General features: G+C 37.8%; 1 protein-coding gene across 5 annotated transcripts in view; it reads left to right on the top strand.

Annotated features, from left to right (window-relative positions):
• Nucleotides 1-14,697, top strand: part of PRKACB (protein kinase cAMP-activated catalytic subunit beta) — a 71,444-nt gene that overhangs the window by 43,456 nt on the left and 13,291 nt on the right. For 4 of the 5 annotated variants that reach the window (XM_050307421.1, XM_050307418.1, XM_050307417.1 and 1 more), the window contains exons 2-3: nucleotides 10,594-10,655; nucleotides 11,591-11,719. In XM_050307421.1, coding sequence (XP_050163378.1) covers nucleotides 10,594-10,655; nucleotides 11,591-11,719 — 191 coding nt within the window. Of the gene's footprint in view, nucleotides 1-7,771; nucleotides 7,827-10,593; nucleotides 10,656-11,590; nucleotides 11,720-14,697 lie in introns of those variants that run through there. The other variant, XM_050307419.1, reaches the window with a different exon arrangement.

The raw sequence follows: 14,697 nt of genomic DNA, 5'->3' as shown, positions 1-14,697 counted from the left end.
TTTTAGTCTTCTAAATGCTGGGATAGCAGAATAGTTGAGGTCATTCGTGGAGGTAGGGGAGGGCAGTCTCATTTGAAATGAGATACTAGAATAGGTCTAGTAAACTTATTAGACAGGTATTTACTTTCCGAAACGACTGTGACTACTTGTTATAAGATACTTTGAATATAATGGAATTATGAAGTACTATATTCTTATTTGGAATATTATTGAAAGTTGGTTTTAAATATATGACCTCTGTATGTTTGTTTCCGTAGAAAAAGATATCCTTTGAAAATTATTTGCAAAAAGCCCAAATATGTTAGCTTTCTAATTGATGCCTTTGTGTTTTAAACAGATAGTCTGGAGCGTTAGAAAATGACTTGAGGCAGGGATTTCTTGAAAAGAAAGAACAGTCAGTCATGTGTATGGGGTCTGTCTGTGTGTGTCTGTGTGGTTTTGCTTTATCCCACAAATTTAAAGGACCATTTCTACAAAGGTTTCACTTGTGTACATGGCATGACATAAAGAGTGGGAGGAGTTATCCCACTGCCTTATCTAATATCAGCTTGTCTATACTTATCTCATACAAATGTGTTGAGGTCATCTTCCCCAGAATGGAAAGTGTGGCTGTCATTTCCTTGCTGTGCAAAGTTCAAAATACAAATGTCAAAGCAGGTACAGTTATTAAGAGGGTGTTTCAGTACTTTGTACATACACCATGGAAATTTGTGGTACAGCATCACTGATGGCTGGTTAAGTAAACGTGAATGCAGGCTGTCCTGGAAGTGGTGTCCCAGGCTCTGGGGATGCTGGTGGGGAGTTGGTGTGGCCACGCAGGTCCACAGCTGGCCTGCACTTGCCCTGTAGGGACACGATGGCATCCCAGCATCCCTGCCACCACCTGCCGCTGCTCAGCCTCTGTGGGGAGCAGGAGTGAACCTACAGCCTGCCTCCTCCGTGTCACAGGCCACCATCCTCTGCTGGTGGAGAGAGCTCTCCTCAGGGCAGAAAGTCTCTGCTTCTCACCAGTTACCAGGCTGGGCTTTCCATCATGTTTTCCTCTGTTACCCTTACAGTTAGGTTGTAGTTTCCATAGGAATTAAAGTTTGTGGAAATCAGGTGGTGATGGTTGGTTTAGGGTTGGTTCTTTTTTTTTTATTTTTATTTTCCCTGGGGGGTTATTCTGCAACTTGCATCTGTAGATTTCATTCATCTTGACATCTAGGCTCCCAATTCCATTAAAAAATAGAAATAAATAGCTGCAACTTTTACCAGGTATCAGTTCCCAGCCAGAATTATCTTTAAACTAGTCTAATTTTGATAAGGTTATCATCTTCTGCTCCATCAAAATTAAGTCTTTACTGTAAACATTTCCCTCTTTAAACCACTTGCGCTTTTCAATGCACTTTTGTGGCTGTCTTCACTGCAGTAGTGTTACATTACACCCTGTCAGCAGATAAAATCAGCTGCTTCCCTTGTGAAAGATGGCCAAGATGCAAGTGAAACCTCAATGAAAAAATGATAAATTTTCTTCCATTGGAAGTACAATTGGCTAATTTGTTTTTCTTTTCTAATTTCTTCCCCTTCCCCAGAAAAGCTGGTTATATGATTAGTTGTTTGGTTTTTTTCTAGAATGATTCGAAGAAAAAGCTGGTTTTCTATTTCTTTGGACTTGGGCTTTTGTTTTGAACAGCAGAACATTTTTGAACAGATAAAACTGGAAGGCCAAGTAACTTAACTAGCCCGGGCTCCCAGAGGTGAAAGGTGCTACTCTGCTAAATATTCTGTTTCACTAAGACCACGCTCAATACTCCCGAGAATCACCAAGTACAGGATTGGGCTACTGCCTTCCAGTACTGCCAGTAGGGTGATTGCTGATGCAGCCATTTGCACTCCCGAGACAGTGCTTGCCAGATGTGTGTGAGATAGATGGAGCAGCATGTGGAAAGGGTGTAAGCCGCACTGATTGACTGCTGAATTACTGTCCAGTTTTGTGCACTCGGGAGAACAGGAATGTTTAAGGAGTGAAGGGTGAAGGGAGGTAGCGTAAATATCTTAGTTACGTGCACTGGCAATGTTTTTAAGGGCAAGGGACAACAAGTAGCAGCTGATTATTCCCACTGTTGAGAAGACTATAGAAAATGGAAGGATGCCGTGGAATTTCCAGGTGCCAGAACTACACGTCTTCCTATATGTGTCTCACGGAACGCATGCTTTCTTCTTTTCAAAAATTCCGCAGTGTTACCTGTTAGGCTCTGACAGTGAATTAGGGCTGTTGGGTGCTAACTTGAGTTCATGTTTTGTTCTGGTTCTTGTACAAAATATTTGAAAAAGGCAACACAAGAGCTGTTGCACTGATGTAGTTCTTAAAACACATCCACACAGTGAACAGTCCCTCGAGGTGCTTGGTTGGGGTAGAAGCAAAAAATATTTAATGTAATTGACATTTCTTCCAAAGGAAAGGTTATTTGGTATGTTGTAATCTTGTACTGTGACTTACTCCAGTCCTCATTACATTACTTATGTGTATTTTGTTACCAGGAAGATTTTTTTTCTTTCCTTGGTTTTTAGTTTACATCTCAAATTGTTTATACGTTTGTTGCTGGTTCCTCTGAGAGTTGGCTGCTGCGACTGCTGTTGCAGGCCAAAGGTCACAAGCTTTAATGATTGAGATTCTGACCGGCAACTTCGTAACTTGCATAACGTTTTTGGTGTTTTTCTTTATTCATTCCTGTTGATAGATACCCCAGCCCATTAAGAATTCATGTGGTTTGGTTTCTTTATTTATTTTGTACGTTTTTCAGTTCAGTTCTCTGCAAGTTTTGCGCCTGCCTTTTTAGACAAATAAGTACTGACTTTAACCAGTTTCTCTCCCAACGACCCATTCTCTGTCAGAATGGATAGTAAAAACTCTTACCTACTTTTTGCCTGCCTTAATCCTGAGGCAAACAAAATCTTATTATTCACTTGATGTGTTGAATTGTGAAATGTGTTTATTTACGTAAGGCTTCCTTATCAGGAAGTCAGTCTCTGCTATTTAAGGGTATAAATGAACTTCTCCTGCTTGGCTAGTTACTGCAGGCAACCCTTTCCTGTAAATATTGGAAGTGTGTTCTGTGCGAGATATGTCAGTGCAGAGATGTGTCAGAAGCGCAGATCTGGTGAAGAGATGAAGAGCTGTTTTGCTGATTTACCCTGACAGCTGTGAAGACATGTCTTGCTGATCCCAGAGCATCTATATGAGAATTTGTGGAGGTTTTTAATGCAGGGGGCTGGCACAAGGTAGCTTCGTGAGAAGTGGACTTAACATCCATGTGAGTGCACATAGACCAAGATTGGTGCATCTGCTATTATTCTGATGCCTTGTGTGAAATACTTGAAAAAGAAAAAGCAACCCAAGAGTTGCTCTTCTCAAGTAACTTGTTAAATGCATCCCTGTAGTGAACAGTCCCTGCAGTTGTTTAGTTTGGAGTAAAAGGAATATGTTAGTTTAGTGAAACTTATAAAGGAAAGGGTATTTGTGCATGACTGCGTGTGGTATTATTGCCTGCTTGCAGGAAATTTCTTAGTTAATGTGCAGATCAGATGAACTGCCTGCACATTTATGCTTACTGTTGCTAATAATCTAGCCATAAAGCCTAGTCTCAGTGATAGCTGCCTGACAGTATGTTATCCTTTTTAGTCACTGAACTAGGCAATGTGGGGCAGTAATAGGGAGAGGAAAGTTGGTGCTGACCAGTTAGCCAGGTTCTTCATGCTGCAGAGGGGTCGAGGGCTTAACTGGAGGGAAACTGCAGCAGGTGCTGTAAAACATTTTGCTTAGTAAGTGCTTTTGACTGTAGGAGGAAAATCTGATTAATTTGTGTATTTCTATTGAATGCTAGAATTTACTAAAAACCTCTGTTCAAAAATGTGACACATTTACAAGATATTTTATAGTAGTGCCCTAGAAAATGTTGTTCTTGGAACTAATTCTTGAACTGTATTCTTTTTTTTCCCACATGGTAACCATGGAAATATATCACCTGCAGAAACAAAATATTTTGAATTTTCACAATTTTTGCCCAGTTTTCATTTTTCCTTATATTGTTAATATCTGTTATATTTCACACAAGCAGAACTCTATAGGTCCTGTGGTAGTTGCAGCGTTTTAGATTACTTGCTGGATAAAGTTCGGCAAGAACTGTAGAGGGTGGTACTGCACAGCTCAGCCTTAATTCCTAATTGTCTCCCCAGAGTGACCTCTGTTATATTGTATTTCTGGCATTAGCAGGATTCATTACCTCTGAACTAGTACTTTGGTATTTCAGAAAAGAATAAGGGAGAAAGACCAAACATTGGCTTTGGAAATAAAATGAATTTTATTGTTTCTATTAAACATAGAAGAAAGTCAGTCTGACTGTGGCAGTCATGTGCAGCAGAGTATCTACTGCTCAGAATTCAGCAAAGATTGGTGTTATCTCTGGTAGCTGAAAACCTGGCTCCTGTTCTGGTTTTTCTGAATCTGTCACATCTCTTGTGCAGGCTGTTGCTGTATAGCCAGCCAAGTAAAGAGGTGAACAGTAAGTAAGATTTCAGCTTTAATTGGCAGCTTAAAATTAAAATTGTGTCCTCTGGCACTGAAAACTAAACTAAAAATGAAAAAGGCTGGGCTCTTAACTGCTGCAAATTTGCTTTTATAAATTTAACAAAATACTTTTTAGCTCAAACTTCAAAATCATGGACAGGATTAAAATAAGATTTTGCCTGTGTTCCAAGCTGGAGTTGTAATGGGTAAGGGCAATTTGTATTTTATAATAGCTGCACGTTTTAAATTAATGCCCTAGTGTGCTTCTCCAAAGATCAGATTCCAGTGCTCTCTTCTAGTCTTTAGGCACTACAGTTGTAACTGGTCTTAATTTGCTGTTTATCCTGTTCCTCTCCCCTTTTCTCCAAGGTTTTTTAATGCCGTTCTCTTTTTCACTTCTTACCAGTCCTTTCCACAGAAGTGTTTACAGTGCAGTCAGATAATTAGCACTGCTATTTAAATAGCAACCTTGTATGCCATTAATAATCCTTACATGATCACGCATTTCCTGAGAACTTTTAGGTTTTGTATTTCAGCAAAAAGGTTCTTTCAGAACTGCTCCATTGTTTGGCTTTTTGGTTTTGGGGACTTTGGGGTTTGGTGTTTTGTTTTTTGACTGAAGGAAAAGTTCTTATCCACTGCAGTGGGTAAGTTAGTTTGCTCTCCATCACCTGTTTTTATCATAAGTAGTGTTTAAACAAAAATATAAAATCAAAGCCTTTCTGTAAAATTGAAAATTTGATAAATGGGATATTAAATTGATGCAGTTAATTAATCCAGCCTAGGCAGAAACAGACTCCTCCTTGCTTGTCAGTTGTTCATGGGTGAACCAGTGAGTGTTCCTCACCACAGCGTTCAGATAAGATGGAGTTGTGCTCAGCCAGGCTTATATCACATTAGACCTTATTTTCCCCACTATTTCCATATTGTGAGAAACGAAGCGTTCTGGTTTTGTTGACAGTCTGTTTCAATGATACCATTTTAGTTTGTGCTTTGAAGTGTTTTCCAGCTATTAAAATCTTAACTGGTGCTCACACTGCCTCCTCTCAGTATATAATGCTTAGCTGTGTTCATTTTGAAACACTTGCCAGGGTGGAGAAACCTTATTTTGAGCCTTGTGATATCAGTAGTGCTAATCAAAAGAAAAATTTAAAAAAATTAGGACAACAGGTTAATGGTCCAAGAAAGGGACTTACAACAGGAATATCAACTTCTCACTTGCTTCTGAAATGTGGTACCATAACCGCAGGATTCACTGAGTCATCTGCATACATCTTGATAAGGTTTAAGGCTATAAATACTGTTTTTATAAAAATGAAATGTACGTATACATTTACCAGAATCTCTTCATACATATTTGTTTTTCAATTAAATTATTTAATTAAATAGACAATTTAACTCCAGACTTCAAATTATTTTACATTACAGTTTTTGAACAAAATTTGAATTGTATTTTGATAAAGGGCATTTTAAATACCAGGCAGAGATTGGCATTTAGCACAGCAGATGGGGGTTTGTAGTGTTGCCCAGTGTTTAGTCTTAATCTTGCTTTCTTGCCGTGAATCCTAGCCAAATACTTTTTTTTTTTTTTCTTCCTACAAAAGATAAAATTCTGACTTGCTGGCTCTTGGGGGAGATGTGATTGAGAATAAGAAATACAGTGTATGTGGGATGTGGGAGAAAGGCAGGGTAACCTATGATAACTCTCAGGACTGCTCCGTCTATGACCCCTTTCCCTCTGCCATCATTGCAACCCTACAACCGAGAGATTCTCACCCTTTTGATTTTTTCAGGAACTTTCCTCTGATTCACTTGCTCTTGAACTGTGTTTTAGGGCAAAGTAGTCATTGTAGTACTCATACCCTTTGTTAACAATTTTTTTTATGAGCCTGCTAACTTTCCATACAAAAGTTAACCAATCAAACAAGCAAAAGTATTGTGAACTGTGTGAATATCCTGAGAGAGCAATCTCCTGCTGTTTGGGGGTGGGTTCAGGGCTGTTTTGGGTTTGTGTGTGGTAGAGGGTTTTTTGTTTGCTTGCTTATTTATTTTTAATACCTCCCATATGCTGGCATTACCTTGGAATCTCTGGATCTTGGGTCTTCTTCCCTTAGAACTCTGTTCCAGCAGACTTTGCTGCTTATCATCATGTTGCCTCGGTTCTGCTGGGCTCAAAGAGCTGGGTTTGCGCTGTGTGTTTGGGCTTGCCTGATCTCTGGGATGCTGGTGCACCTTCTGCAGTTCCAGCTGCTGCCCTTCCTGCCATGTCTGGTTGGTTTTGCCCCTGCTGTGGCCCTTGTTGTGCCAGTGCTGTTATCTGTGCCTTGCTGTCTCCTTCCAGTACCTTCCTTTCCTGTGCAACTGGTTTTTGTCCTTTGGTTTCAGCCTCCTTCACTCCAACTCCTGCAGTATGAGTAGGGGCTGTTGCTGGTCCGTGCATACACTCCTTACCACCACCCTCATCTTCACTCAGCCGTGTACGAGTGATCCTAGATCTTCTGTGTCTCTGGGAGCCTGTATATCCACATATCTTTTCTGGGTTCTTTTTTTTGACAGTCTTACAAAACTAAATCAAACTTGTATGGTGACTGTACCAGATCCCTGTATGCATTCCAGTTTGCATACAGCAGCTCCAGCTGTGCAATTCAAACTTCAAGTTGTTGGTGGTGGTGGTGGGTAATGGGACTGAAATTTGATTGTGGTGGTTTTTTGGGTTTTTTTTTGAGACTTGCTTGCCATTTCTGTGCCTATCCACCACATACCATGCAATTCACACATGCTGTCTTCTGGAACAAAGTGCTAAGTAGTAGGAAGATCACCCGATTACAGGTTTTATTGTGATCCAGCATGCTGTGATAAAGATAGATACACTTTTGTTAGCAACAGTTCCCTTGATGTGTGTGTCTTGGAATAGATTAATTATTAAAGATGCCAACTTGATCTCCTCAAGTTTTGTAAGCTGTGCTTATTTCTGTGATGTGTTGTCTTTTTTTCCTACTGAATTTAGCTGCCTTTGGTGTTTTTTTTTTCTGCCTTTGCTCAAACATTCTGTGATTTAGCATGAGTCATTCTGTCTATGTGGGAAAGGGCTGTTTTATTACAGGGTCCGTTCTTGAGCGGGGAGGGGAAAGGGTGGAATGTATTTGTGTTTTCCATGTGTTTGTTGTGGAAATGCATAAAACTTTTTTTTCTTCTTCTCTTTCTTTCCTCTCTTCATCATCTCATCTGTGTGGGTGAATGTTCCTGCAAACCCTTGGGGAACCTATAGAGACGTTTGGTATGCTCATTCCTTCATTAGTGCCCAAAGTCACAGATGCTAGGTGCAGCTTAGACTAGACAAGCCAACAAGAGCCACATCGTCACAATGTGAGGTGGCTAAAAATGTGCACTTGAGGAAAACTTCTAAGTCGTCATCTGAACACCTGTTTATTTGCATCACCACACTAACTCCGATGGCCACTGCTGCACAGCTGGCATAAATTTTGATTCTGCACTTGAAGAGTAGAAATGAAATGTGTTCTCCTCTAGCAAGAGCTGCTGTTTTGTGATTGAGATATAATTTTCAAAAGTATCTACCCTGTTTCAAATTCCAAGTCCTATTTTGAGAAAGGACTGAGGGGTATGCACTCAAGGTGCCTAATTCTGTTTGAGAGCACCTGTTGAATTGTGTTGAGGTGTAGGAGCTCAGGTGACCTCTGAAAGTGAGAACCAGGCACAATTTGACCCACTCTCTCGTTAGGAAGAAACCATAATTCCAATATAACACATCACAAAATATAAAATAATTTTTAAAGGAAGGTGATTTTAAGATAAATGGGCACCATTGGGTAGCTTTATTTTGCATGTACGTGTTCAATGCTGCTTTTTAAAAAAAGAGAACCAAAGTAAAGTAGAATAAGGTAGAAGTTTTGTTGCAGGAGAGCTTGTGGCTTAGTGATATTCTAGAAATGAGAGATTTTTCTCACATATCAGCAATTTAAGTATTTCCAGCTGTATTGCATTTATTTCATAAACAGCATTCTTTGTTCCATAAGTAGAACAGAGACAGAAATGACTATGGAAATGTCATTGCATATTTTTGTAAATACTGAATAGTCATATTTCAGTGCAAAATATATGGAAAATTAAAATATTTATATGAACAACAGAGATAGCATGAGGGATATTTACGTTCACTTCTAAGCTACAGCCACTTAAGTTTGAAGGCTCAGCTTTTTGGTAATCTTACTGATCCTCCTGGATTTTTTTCTCATTATTAAGAGAAAATAATACGTGTGTTACTTTGACATAAATTGATGTTTGAAAAACTTTATCAGTATTGATCACTTGATCACTTCATCTCTGTTCTCCTAATGGAACGAATTTGGACATTGCTAGTTTCCTTTTTTTGTGATGAGAAATTATTTCATGCCACAAGAAATCTGTCCTTTTTTCAAATTAGGATCATTAAAAGTCATTACATGAATAACCTCTATAATTTAAAAACAAAGGAAATATTTTCCACACATAGGATAAATATGTAAAAATTTTTCACTGATTAGCCACTAAATATTTTTAACTCAGTGAGTTTTAATACCATTTTATAATAGTACCTTTGATATAAACTGTGTTTTTATTGCTCTGCTTAACCATAAGTTTAGGATACTGAGTATGTTCCTCCTCTGATACTACTCTTAAAATAAAATAAAATTACTGACTGGATATCATGCTTTAAACACTTTCCTAATGTTGAGGTCTGCCAGAACTTTTGACAACTCTCCTGAAATTTTCATTATATTTGCTGCTCCATCAGAGCCAGTGATGGTGGGAGCCATAAACCTCCCTTGAGTATTTTATGATAATCAAGTCAAGCACACCTGAGAGCGGGGGGAAAAAAGAAAAAAAAAAAAATCATTCATGACCAGCTTTCTCCAGGGCTACTTTTGTTTTTACTGCTGCTGGAACTTTACTGGTATAAGAAGAGAATTTTTAAAAAGTTTTGTCAACATTAGTATTCACTAAAAAGTACAAAGAAGTTCCAATTTGTTTACAAAGTGTTATAAACCTAATTTTTGTTGACTGTCAGAGTGCAGAGTACAGTTACTAAAATGTGTATTTCTAGATACTGCCCAGAGCAGTCGTGGCGTATTGCTGCGTGCTTTTAGCAACTGCTTAGGCAGAGCGTCACAGTACAGGAAATCCACTGTTATTAACTTTGTGTTACGTGAAATGATTCAGAGAACAAAAAGCCAGTATGATATTTTCTTCTTGATTCTGTGACTTTCAGAACCACAGCAGTGTTTGAAACACCTCCCGTTAATGACTGTGCGTGAAGTAATCTGCACTGATCTGGCTGAGCATTGATATTCAAAAAAAAAAGAGCAGCTGAGGGATGATCTGAGCAAAATATGTTGGTGCACATTTTAAACAGTCATCCAGAATTTTGCCATTATACATTCCTTCAGTTTCAGTGGAAAATCAGTATTAAAAGTGCATATTCTCTGACTGTGGGCATGCTTAATGTGCAGTGTTGTATCCCTGTGCTTTATCTTTGCTTGCAGTAATGCTGTCCGTTCGGTTCTTGAGCTTGCAAACAGCTTTTAAATAAAGGTGATGAAGGGAAAAAGCAATGAGATTGACGTTACAGTCAAGCAACTGAAAGAAAATGCAACTTTTATTTAACAAAAATAGATTAAAAGTCAATCTTTGTGGAATGGCTTTTTATAAATGCCAGGTGTTTGGTTTTTTCCCAGTTGAATTAAGAATGTCTAACATCACCTTAAAGCCTGCTTGCCTATAGAGTATTGTCAGTTATTAGAACTGGCAAAATTTAAGTAATTTGTGTAGAATGATGTAGTTACTCCAGAAAGCATAGATATCACCTAGAGACGTGGTAGAAGTTCTAGAGGCATTGATGCTTGCTTTCATACATGGTGAAAATAGCATATTATGAATTGAAGAAAGAAGTTGATAATGAAGTTTATGTATTTTGTTAACAAAGCATTTCTATTACATCCATCATTAATTATATTAATTAAAATGTACTTTTTTGTGTGTGTTTTCAGTGAAAGAGTTCCTAGCCAAAGCCAAAGAAGACTTTTTAAGAAAATGGGAAAGCCCCCCTCAGGTATCACTTGTTTAAGCATTCAATAATTTTCTGTATTGCATTTGTTGATAATGTTATCAGTGTGTTATCAGTTGGCAACGGGCAGAAAACAGAAATAATTATAGTGCCATTTATAAAGGAGTTTCTGTTTTTAATGTCGGCTTTGTCACTGAAGTTCATCAGCGAAGGCTCTGGGGTCTTCTTTGGATTTGAGCTGATGAAATGTTCATACTGAACAACAGGTTTTCTCTTTTGAGAATGGTGTTCACAATCAACATGACAAGACTCAAAATCTGTTGGCATGTTTTAGTTGGCTTTTTTTATAACAAGAATCTTTGGCGCATCTGTAATTTACCATGCTAATAATTTCCCTCATGATAGTAAGGGGAATTAAGGGTCCTAAGACTACTGTACAGGGCTGGGGGCAGGTTAAGGAACTTGTTAGAGAGAAATCTTGTAAAATTTTAACATGGGGAATTTTGATTTTGGGGAAGGGTCGTTGTTTTAAAGCAGCATTTGAAATGCTATGGCAATGAATATCTGAGAAAATGTACTCAGTGACATTCTCTCCATGTAGAACTGTCTCTAGAACTTGGGGGTTTTTGCATGTTCTGATATTCTTGTTTGTGAAGCATGAGGGGGTTATTTATCTGCATGTTAAATTCATGATCAGTTTACTGCTAGGTGTTTCTTACTAAACATGTGTCACCTGTGTGGACAAATTACAGAAAAGTGATATAATTTGGTTAAGTCTTTCTGTTTTAACGAGTGCAGTGTAAAATCTCTTACTAAAATTTGACAAGTGCGAAATTATAACAACAGTACAGTTGGCTATAGTTGTCTTTGATAAATGTAATTTTATTCAACTTCTTTAATAAATGGATTTAATTCATACAGTTAAAATCGTCTTTGGGTATTAGATTGTTAATAATGTCCTTATATCCTTGTACCTGTAGAATACTGCTGGCCTAGATGATTTTGAGAGGCAAAAAACCCTTGGAACAGGATCATTTGGGAGAGTAATGATGGTGAAACATAAATCCACAGAACAGTATTATGCTATGAAGATACTGGACAAACAGAAGGTTGGTATAATTTATAGTGGGTTTCGTGGTACAAAAGAGTTTGATGTAGACAAAGATCTGGTAGCTGTGGCTGAACTGTGTTGCACAGTCTGTGCTTTTTCTTATCACACTTGGATACCAGTGATAATTTAAACACTTGACTTTCTCTTTTAGCCAGTAGATTCAGTTGATGGGATTGTGTAGCATTCATACAATGAGCAATAACATTAACAGCAGGCCAAAGAGGCTCTAAGTAGTATTCAAAGCATTAATAAAATGTTATCAGGTAAATTCTTTGCGTTGCTTATGTAAGGTGACCTATGTATTCTTTGGTGAAAGCAAAATGTCGTGCTGTGGTTTAAATAAACAAATAAAGAAAGAAACACTTGCACGGTAGCTCAAAGCTCTGGAAGGCTCTTGGGATCAGAAATTCTCAAAAATTTCCTTTGTGAACCACAGTTGAAATTAAAATTGTTTGCACAAATTATTTCTTTTCCATTCTTGATCCCATGATCAAGAATGGATGGATCAAGAAGTATGGATCTTGATCCCACGCTTTTTGTATGTATAATTATGTAATAATCCTGTTGCATCAGTAACTGCATAGATAGAACAGTAGTCTCCCTCTCAGAACAGCTGTCACATAATGGATATTTTCTGTGTCAAAAACTTCAGTGAACCTGTATTGCTGCTCCAACCTGATTTCTTTTTTTTTTTTAACAGCTTATTACTCTTAGATTAAGTAAGCAGTGTTGTTTGGTAAAGTTGAAATTTTAACCAGAATTAAATAGATTAAATTATGTAAATAATTATATAAATAGCTTAATTAAATAGAATTAAATTTAAATAGAATTCCAGAATGTGGAAAAGCATTTTAAAGGAATTTATCATTACAAGTAGTTTTTAATGATTTTGGCAAGTTTTTCAGAATTACTTAGATTTGCATTATTTAGATTAGTAGATTTAAAGGTCCGTAACGTAAGAACTCTTCTTACTTTGTAAGACACTGTACGTAACTTTGCTGCTGTGTAACAAAAATCATATTAAGAAAATATTGATCGGGCAAAGAGAATTTAATAATCAGCAACTAACAAAATCCAAGTCAGCGTTGCCTCAGTATGGACTCTTGCACTCAGGCAATATGACATTTCTGAGTGATTTTATATAATGGAACTACAGCAGTGACATAATCAAACTGTTTTGCCCGAGTTGCAGTTCCAGGATTCTTCACCTGTGATCTGGGGCCCTGCACCACGAGTAATGGTTCATTTAGTTAAGCATTACTTTAAAATGGTCAGATAAGGAGGAATTAAAGTAAACTGGTGTCAAATCTGACATTATTTTTTGTTTTTACTTGGAACAGCTCATTTTTTTTGCATCTAAAGCATTCTTCTCTAACAGTGGTTTCTAACTTACATTTTTTAAAAAATCCAATTAAATTAAAATGACATTCCAACACAGTACAACTGAAAGACAGCCCAGACCATTTCCATCTGTGTGGAAATGCACCTCATCGTTACCTCAGTATGGCTGATGGCATCCTGCGGGAAGAGCTGCTGTAGCAGCCCACTGCTGCACAGAGAGCCCATCACCAAATTTCAGATTTTCAGCTGTTTCATTTTTTACGAATGGCTGAGTTTTTACCACTGGAACAGTTTATGAAATTACATCTTAATTCAGAAAGTTGCTATAAAAATAATCGAGGATTTAAAAAAAAAGTTCATTAAATTCATGACTACCTCTCAAAATTGGAAAACTATAGTTATAAAATTTTCTGGCAAAAGCAAAAAGTCACAAACACATTTCTATCACTTCTTTTATTATAGAAAACATAGAGATGTCCGAAATCAGACAATGGGCAGGCTGCCTGTAATTTTTTGTTTCCATTTTACTTGAAATAAGAGAAAGCAGATAGTGTACGCCTTTGTTATCCAATCTTAAGCTTGATTCGTCAAGTTATGAAAAGAAATGGAGTAGATGTTGGTATAGGCAGTAGTTTGTGTATGTAGGGATATTATTCCTTTGTCTGCCTCGTGTTAGAAAGGCTATAACACACCATTGCTTGGCTGCTTTTGTTCTGTAATGGTTTTTGGAAAGAAAATATCATGAGTGAGAGCTCGGGCACAAAGTTGCTGCTGGAGAACGTGCCGGTGGGCACGCCCTGAGCCTGAGCTGTGTCAGCAGAGCCATGCTGGGGAGGCCCTGGGTTGATGGTACGGAGTGTTGAACAGCAGCTTCAGCCCGTGGCACTGCTGCCATCTCCCTCCACTGCCTAATGGGCAGGAGATGCAGGAAGTGGGGAAAGTCGTGTCTGGCACTGCAGCTTGAACACCTCACAGACTCAAGCCTCAGGTTTCTTGCTTGGATGGACAAGAACATTCTGGTACGGTAGCTTTTCAGGGGTGGAGGGGACACCTTGCACAAATGAGCCAACTTGAGCAAAATTCTTCTTTGGTCACTAAAGATCTGATTCAAAAGAGATTTAATGTTTTTAAGTCGCTATTAGTTTTGCATGGCATTTATTTCAAAGCAGTAGTGAGTTTTTTGTAGGTACTACCTTTTGCATCTAAAAGGTAAATTTAAATACACTTTCAGTCAGAGTTGAAATATCTTGCTTATCTGTTATTTATAGCAGTTACATTTGATTTCCAAACACAAAACCAAACTTGTTTGATCACTCTTGTACGTTTTCTCCTTGTTTCCTATGGAGAAAGAAAAAAAAAAAGTAATTTTACTTGGCAATCATGCGATTCTCAAAATGAGGTATAGATAAATTGTGCAATAAGAATTAAGTAAAATGGAAATAACTGATTATGCAATGTTGGGGTTTAACACAAGGAAACCAATTATTATTGACTGAGAAAGAGCAATAATCAGAAATCAGCCATCTGCCCCCTTGTTAGCAGCTTAACATTTTAATGGATTCCAAGAAGTAACTATTGCTATAAGAATGGAAATTCTGACTTTGTATTCTCCTTATTTTTCTCATTAATGTGTGA

This window comes from Myiozetetes cayanensis, unplaced genomic scaffold (genome assembly GCF_022539395.1).
Source record: "Myiozetetes cayanensis isolate MyiCay16 unplaced genomic scaffold, myiCay2020 scf12, whole genome shotgun sequence".
In the NCBI taxonomy this organism is placed as follows: domain Eukaryota; kingdom Metazoa; phylum Chordata; class Aves; order Passeriformes; family Tyrannidae; genus Myiozetetes; species Myiozetetes cayanensis.
This window is presented reverse-complemented; position numbering and strand designations above follow the sequence as displayed.